The sequence below is a fragment of the Dryas octopetala genome, chromosome 5 (genome assembly GCF_963921425.1).
Source record: "Dryas octopetala chromosome 5, drDryOcto1.1, whole genome shotgun sequence".
Lineage (NCBI taxonomy): Eukaryota > Viridiplantae > Streptophyta > Magnoliopsida > Rosales > Rosaceae > Dryas > Dryas octopetala.
The window spans coordinates 18,787,583-18,796,121 of NC_141370.1; the positions used below are offsets into that span (position 1 = coordinate 18,787,583).

The window sequence follows — 8,539 nt, forward strand, 5'->3', positions numbered from 1 at the left end:
CCTTCATCCGCCAGCAAATTACCAAAATGCTCATTCACATAAGTGCCACGACAGATTTTTTAACAAACTCATAGATAGAGTATATGAGTGATTTATAAAAATTGAGGGGCAAAATGAGAAAATTTAACTTTAAGGAAGCAAAGTGAAAATGAAAGTTAGTTTCAAAATGGTATTTACTTGAATAAGCCATATTTTTTTGTACACTTTCTTATCATGTTGAATTTACAGTGTAATTTTACGATCGAAACTGTCTATTTTGTTAATTACTTAATCATTTATATAAAAGATTAATCAAATTAAAAATTATTTTGTTATATATTTATTTGATAGCAGTTAGATGACTAAACAATATTTGAATTTGTTTAATTGTTTTTCTTGTGAAATTTTTAGCTCCACTAAAATAACCAATCAAATTTTGCTACGTGGTCACCTCACCATGACATGGCACAAATATTGCTCAAACAGCTTAACAAACTTGTATTGTGTGCTCAACCATGACCAACCCGACCTATCGACCCAATATGGTCGTCTCATCCTTGGTCGGGCCGAGCAAGCCACACGTGGGTCATGGTAAATCTTCATCTCCTACAAATCTTCCAAGATAAACATTAGGTTGGAAGAACCACAACCAATGTCTTGGAGAGGCACCACAACCACACATTTGTAGGATTTCCTGCCTATAAATAGGAACCTTCACCAAAGTAGAAGGGACTTCTCTTATTTTCACATAAAAGGCTCTTTGCATGAGCCAAACTCTTTCTACATACAATGTAAACATTGAATACAAAGCAACATACACTATATATCGTTCGGTATATTAATTTACGCCCACAATTATTTACATGTGATGTTGATTACCAATTGTGGCATCAACAGTTTGCATAAATAATTTTTAGATAACAATTTAAAAATGAACGATTTTAACAAAATGCTCAAGAAAGAAAAAGAAAATGTACAAAGTAGAAGGCACGAAGGAGAATGAAATAGCATTCCACTATTATATTGACTATTCTACTTAGTCAGCTTCACCAGCCTTTAACTTTTTTTTTTTTAACTCTTCTGCTTATGTAGGAATTGACGTAACAATATAGCGAAAATGGCCTATTGCTGAGATAGGTCGGATTTGAGGGTCGTTAAGTGAGACAACCGTATCAGCCTTCAATTTACCTTCTCTTATGAATTTCTCTCATAATATTTTCATTTTACAATGTATTCTCATAATAAAAATTTTTTATTTTTTCGATCACCCTTTAAAGATTATCTTTATAAAAAATTAACTAAATTAAAAAATTTTTAGTTTTAAGTGTTATTAAATAAACAAATATTGAGTCTAATTATTAACAAAACTAAATATTTACTTGATAACAGTTACATAAGTAAATAATTTTTTATTTAATTACATTTTTACATAAATTATTTTTTAAATATTAATATAAAAATAAATAAGAGAAAATTACAGATTTGGTCTACTTATTTTATATATAGTTCAATTTTGGTTTATGATCTTTTTAAGTTCTGTTTTGGTCCACTAATTGTTTCACTTGTTAAATAAAGGTTTAGATTTGTTTTCTCAAATTTGTCCAGCCTTTTACCCTATTAAATTTCAATCAAATTCAACAAACATATATTTGTTTTAAAGTTATGCATTTTCTTTTTACAACCATATAAACATCATTCAAATCGGAGTTTTAAAACTTAAGATAAATGTCTCTAAAGTAGGGTACCTGAAACTACCAATTTTTTGTAGAAAATTTTCAGATTTTTTAAACTTCACCAAACTTCAATTATCTTTAATTCTAATACTCCAAATTGGTTTCTATACTAAGAAATGATAAAATATAACTTATACTTCAATTATAATTGAAGAAAACACAATCAAAATAATTTAAAATCATAATTTAAAAAAAATCGTAGACCAAAATTGAACTAAGTATAAAATAAGTGGACCAAAATTGAACTTAAAAAAGATTGTAGACCAAAATTAAATTAAATATAAAATAAGTAGACTAAATCTGTAATTTACTCAAATAAATAACTTCGATTATAAGACCAAAATAAGAAAAATAAAAAATAAAAAATGTTGAAAAGGAAAGTACATTTAAAAAATAAAACATTCCGTAATTGTATGATTGTATCAAACTCTCAATCTTAGCTCCGACCCGGCTTGGCGAGCTATGATCGTTTGAAAAACCACTTGGTTGATGGGTCTAGGGCCTCCTCCAGGCAAGCTTAGCCAACCACGCCTAGGAAGTCTTCTAGTCTCGAGACTCGGGACACGTGTTGAGTCTATACTGAAATCTGCCAAAATCATCTACAACCACGTAAAAATTAGGTTCACTAGCGTGGACCAATAGGAAGCGGGCACGTACCAATGCTCAAACATCGCATTGAGATCTCACTTCTCTCAAGTCTCTAGTGTCATAGGCTCTATTTTTATATTGGATTTTTAGAAGCATCAAGAAGCGGAAGTTCTAAACAAACGCATAAAAGGTACAACAGACCCATGCACCTGTCAATGACACGTGTCGATCTTGTACTTATTGCACACGTCATACTAAAGTATTGTGAAAGGACAATCGATTTTTGAAAGGACAAAGATATTTGAGGTGCAGCAACTCGTAATCTTATATCAGGGTTGCTTATCAATTATTAATAATACTACTCTCTTTCACTGGACCCTGAGTCCCTGACCAATATCAACTACACTATTGGGTAACAACTTATTGGGGATGGAGAAAGAACTAAAAAGACTATAAGAGTTAGTGTTCAAATTTCACATCTTCAAAGTTCCTTCTCGTGGTTGCAGCCAAAGCATCTATGAGTTTATCTATGTTCATAATTTACAAATGACACCGACATAATTTACAAGTGACACCGACATAATTTACAAGTGACACCGACGTGTTCAAATCTAATTTGCAAATCCAAATTTTACTGTTAAACGATAAACCACTAAAAATAATGATATCAACACATGTGGCAATATTTAATTCATTTTAAGACTTATTTATTTTACAATAAGTAAAATATTAATATGTATAATAATATATTATTTAATATTTAAATTTAAAATAAAAATTTAAAATCCTTAATATTATTGGTCGTATTGTAAAATTTTTCGGCATGCATTTTATTCTTTATTCAATATTAGCCTCTCTGTATTCGCGATAGGCTTTTTCTATTGCGCAAATATTAATATTTTGATAAACATAATCAATTTAATAGATAATAAAAAATTAATTAAGGATAGAGACGACAATTAATTAAGAAAAAATTAATTTATAAGAGAGAGGCTGCAAACCAATTCTCATGGGCGAAAAAGTAAATTTAAGAAATAGATAACCGACTATTAGATTTAAACTAAAACGATCTCAACCATTCAGACCCGAAAATAATTTAAAAATCATTTTATTTTATTATATAGATATAAAATATAATGAATGGACTAAAATTCGATCGACCCTATCGTTGAGATTGTTTTTCCTTCTCCTTTCTATTTAAAACATTTAATTAAGGGAAATTAATGAATTCTTTAATCCTTTCTTTCTTATTTCATTTTGTCTTGATTACTATTTTCCTTTCTACATTTGATTCCCTTCAAAATTGTCAAATATATATGTAACAATTTTGCAAGGTCACGTATCCAAAGCTGCATTTGATCCAGATACTTTAATTTTACATATTTCATTTTAAATGTGTATTATGTTTATTTCTTGTTTTATCTGCTTACCTATTATAAAATATAAATATCATTAAACCAATATTACTTAGATAGTAAACAAATAATTCTTACCATAAAAAGTTTTCTTTTTTGTTTTGGGAAATTGAAAACAATCTTGATCGAGATAACTAGGTAACGGACAATTGAATCTCAATATACATAAAGCATTCAAAGTATGAAACTGCGAAGTAAGAGATATCCACAAACAAAAGTGGCATATTGGGAGACAATATCATCGTTTATACTGACTTACTAGAGATGGAATGACAAAATGGAATGAAATTTAGGAATATTGAATACCCAATTCACACATTCATTTTGACCAGAAAAAAGAGTTCACACATTCATCCTCCCCTTGGTTGAGTCAATTCCTATATAAATAGGGAAGATTAGAAGATGCATATGTACTAGAACACCATCTTTTGAAATTGAATAGCCTTTTTCAGTTTAATTTGGGCTTTTTGAAGAGAAGAATGGGGAATGTTTGTCAGGTGGCTCCGAAGCTGGTGCTGGCAGTCCTGCTGATCATGATGTTGGTAGCCATGCCCTCTGTCATGGGTGGTGAAATGTTGCTACCAGATTGGATGTGCCCATGCCCTCGTTACCCTGACTGCTGTCGGAAAACAAAGCATTGAATTTCTTATTTGCGTTTGGCGCCCAAGAAATAAAGGGATGATTAATGTCCTTCTCCATGTCTCTTTCTCTTCTTCTGCAAGTTAATTTGTATTAAGAACATTGGAAATTAAATTAAAATGTTTTATTGGGCTTTTATTTACATATGAGTGATGGGATATCGGCCCGTATGAATTAATACTCACCATTTTCTCTCCCTCATCTTTCATCTCATATATATTCAAAAGGTCAAATTATACAAATTTTATAATACTACCTTCAACTACGTAGTTTCAGATCAATTTGATTTCAACGTTGAATCAGTATCATTTTATTCTTCTTTTAGATAACACATTGGAATTCACGACCTACAAGTCGAACAAAGACGACAGTCGGCCATAGTGATTTGGAAGGGCTTGGGATGTAGTGATGTACTATTAAACTTAAATTAGTGTTGTCCGCTAAAATTATGATTACAAACTTAAAAAGTAGCATTAAATTGCAAGTTGCAATGATGCAACCTTCCGTTTGGGCCGAGCCATATGGCCCATATATGTTTGGGGTATGTGAAATATTATCAGCAGGCTTCGGCCTGTCTTTGACGAACCCTGTAATCAGCAACCCACTCCTCATTTGCCTCGTATTGTCAACTCCAACTATACCCATTACCCTCTGCATTTTGCAGAAGCCAGAAAAATACAAGAAAACGGATAAGCCAACGGCGGCACACTGTCACCCACCACTCACCACCGCCTCTTCAGTCTTATTCAAGCCTGTGTTCTCTTCTGTTCACATTGTTTATTCAATTTTAAAGAAGGAAACACAAGGGTAAGCTTGCTCTCTCTATCTGCAGCTTTATCTCTTCAGCTCTATGTACTTTTCTGTCTGTTAAAAACTAAGCCCTCCTAGAAACCCAAAACAACTCTGCAATATCTGTTTTTGTTTTTAGTCTCTTTGGTATATTTTCGTTTCAGCATGGGATTTTGAGTACTGGGCTGTGGTTGCTATACACAAGTACAGTAGGTGAAGTTATGGATTTGATATCACCCGTAAAGCAAACCCCTGATGGGTTTTGCTCATTTCACAGAGTTCGTAGGGAGGGGAGAAGAAAGATTGGTGTTTTTGGAGGTAGGATTGGTGATAAGGATGGTCCCACACCCAGTTCTGGGAGGGTCTTTGTGGGATGCAAAGCGCAGTTTCTTGTTCTATCTGATATCATTCAGTGTAGAATACACGATGGCTACCAGAAACATAGACGAACGCATGTTCTTGCTGTTTCGAAGGTCGAAATGCCTAGTTCCAATGGTAGGTTGCAGAATGTTGAGAAGACTCCACATGGGGGTTTGAATGGCATGGATTCCTCTGTTGGTTTTGAGGAATTTGAGAGTAATAATCAACTCCGTAGACTGGTTAGAAATGGGGAATTAGAAGAGGGATTTAAGTTTCTTGAGAACATGGTTTATCGTGGTGATATTCCAGATATTATTGCGTGTACGAGTTTAATCCGTGGGTTTTGTAAAAATGGAAAGACAAGGAAGGCGACACGGATTATGAACATTCTAGAAGAGTCTGGGGCTGTCCCTGATGTTATAACTTACAACGTTTTGATTAGTGGCTACTGCAGGGCTGGTGAGATTGACAATGCTTTAAGGGTTTTGGACAGGATGAGTGTTTCTCCAGATGTTGTTACGTATAATACAATTTTGCGTACTTTGTGTGATAGTGGGAAATTGAAGCAAGCGATGGAAGTTCTTGATTGGCAGTTGCAAAGGGAGTGTTATCCAGATGTGATTACATATACCATACTGATTGAAGCAACTTGTAAGGAAAGTGGGGTTGAGCAGGCGATGAAGCTTTTGGATGAGATGAGGAACAAGGGATGCAAGCCTGATGTGGTCACTTATAATGTTCTTATCAATGGGATTTGCAAGGAAGGGAGGTTGGATGAAGCAATCCAATTCTTGAATGACATGCCATCATCTGATTGCCAACCAAATGTCATTACCCATAATATTATTTTGCGTAGCATGTGTAGCACAGGGAGGTGGATGGATGCTGAGAGACTCTTAACTGAAATGGTTCGCAAAGGCTGTTCTCCTAGTGTTGTTACTTTCAATATTTTGATTAACTTCTTGTGCCGGAAGGGTTTGTTGGGTCGAGCAATTGACATTTTGGAAAAGATGTCTAAGCATGGTTGTACTCCAAATTCCTTGAGTTACAACCCATTGCTTCATGGCTTTTGTAAGGAGAAAAAGATGGATAGGGCTATTGAGTATTTAGATATAATGGTTTCTAGGGGCTGTTACCCCGACATTGTGACCTACAATACATTGCTCACAGCCTTATGCAAAGATGGAAAGGTTGATGTTGCAGTTGAGATACTTAATCAATTAAGTAGCAAGGGTTGCTCTCCTGTTCTAATCACATACAATACAGTGATTGATGGGCTCTCAAAGGTGGGGAAAACAGAATGTGCCTTAGAACTTTTGAATGAGATGCGCCAAAAGGGTCTAAAGCCTGATATAATTACTTACTCTTCGCTTGTTGGAGGGCTTAGTAGAGAAGGAAAGGTTGATGAAGCAATTAAGTTTGTCCATGATTTGGAAGGCTTGGGTATCAAGCCCAATGCTATCACTTTTAACTCCATCATGTTGGGGCTTTGCAAGGCTAAGAAAACTGGTCGTGCAATTGATTTCCTGGCTTATATGGTATCGAAAGGATGTAAACCCACTGAAGCAACATATACCATTCTCATTGAAGGCATAGCTTATGAAGGCTTAGCAAAAGAGGCTTTGGAGTTATTGAATGAGTTGTGCTGTAGAGGGGTTGTGAAGAGAAGTTCTGCTGAACAGGTGGCAGTGAAGATGTAGCCTTATGCAGTTCATGTTTTGCTCTTGGATGGCAGGTCATTGTTAACTTGTGCCTTTGGATTTGTCAGCCTCATTTCAAATGATAATGGTTTCCTAGAGTCCAAACTATGTTTATCTTTTGTACTCATTTTCTTTGTCACGAGGAGTGAAATCCAAAATCAATTTTGTTAGATAAACCATGTAACCTTGTCCCCACTTTGTTTGATCTGATTCTTTGTACTTCTGATGAATATTTGGTTGTCTCTTCAGTAGTGTTCACTATCTCAGTTATATATATTTATTCAAGTTTTCCTCATTATGTTAGCTTGCAATAGATGTGATATTTTTGCCTAATGCTGCACAGATTCAAGACTCATTCAAATATGGTTGTTACTGACTTACATCATTGTTTCCATAGTATTGTGATTCTTTTTGTTATAGTTTTTTCCCAGTTAAAGTCAGAGTGTTTGATTGCTTTAGCTTGAGGCATGCTAAATTGAAGATTATAACCACGGCATTTGATGAGGCCCCCCAAAAAGAAAAAGAAACCCATGGCATTGGATTATTTAATACACAAGAAATGTATGCCTTTTTCTTCTGTTTATATTAAACTGATGCTATGCATGTCCTTGCACAAATCATATCTGTAACTAAGTCACAGATGCTATGCATGTAATTTTTTAGAAAGTGAAAGATTACTCACTAGATGGAGGCTCATTACTGCAACTTCTCCCCCATTTAGTTATTTTGAATGCTTTACTCAGTTTTATGTATGGTTTTTTTTTTGGCGCCATAAAACTTGTATAACTGATGGAAAACAAGAATTTTGTCAGCTTGTGTTATATAGACCCTATTCCATGTTGCTCAAATTGGTCATGCTATTGACAGTTCGACATTCTCAAATACAAGAAATCTTTAAGCTGGTGCTTAGTTCTGATTGTTTAGCCCTTTGTTTAGCTTTGTAGTTCACTAGCAATTTAGAGCTTCCATCCATGTTCTCTTGTCCTGTAGAGCTTAATGTGGTGCTGACAGGGTCTAAAATAGCTTAATGTATATTGCTTGGGATTTACGTGGTAGAATACTCAAATTTAGTTCTCATTCTTTTGTGAAATGTTTCAACAATGTGATGGAAAAACTTATCTACACAAGACACTGTGCTCATATCCACTAGTTCTTTCCATCGTCTCTACCAAATTCCAATGAACTTGTGACGTTTAAGCTTTGATATCATTATTAAAATAAACTCAGTCTATTAATATCTCATGTGCCCTTGAATCATGGTTGGCTTTACGTTAACTTGGGAGCTTTGTCAGTCTCTTCTTGTTATGCTATGGCAGTGTTGGTGGATCACCCTTGG

General features: G+C 34.2%; 1 protein-coding gene across 1 annotated transcript; it reads left to right on the forward strand.

The window, feature by feature from the left end:
* The first annotated feature begins 4,958 nt into the window (after positions 1-4,958).
* Positions 4,959-7,498, forward strand: LOC147285283 (Pentatricopeptide repeat (PPR-like) superfamily protein). Its single transcript, XM_086245896.1, has one exon. The coding sequence runs from the start codon at positions 5,365-5,367 to the stop codon at positions 7,201-7,203; it is 1,839 nt and encodes a 612-aa protein (XP_086102022.1). The 5' UTR covers positions 4,959-5,364; the 3' UTR covers positions 7,204-7,498.
* Positions 7,499-8,539: the final 1,041 nt, after the last annotated feature.

What these genes read in the sequence shown, in the direction of transcription:
- LOC147285283 (XM_086245896.1), top strand. Translation starts at nt 5,365, where the DNA reads ATGGATTTGATATCACCCGTAAAGCAAACCCCTGATGGGTTTTGCTCA.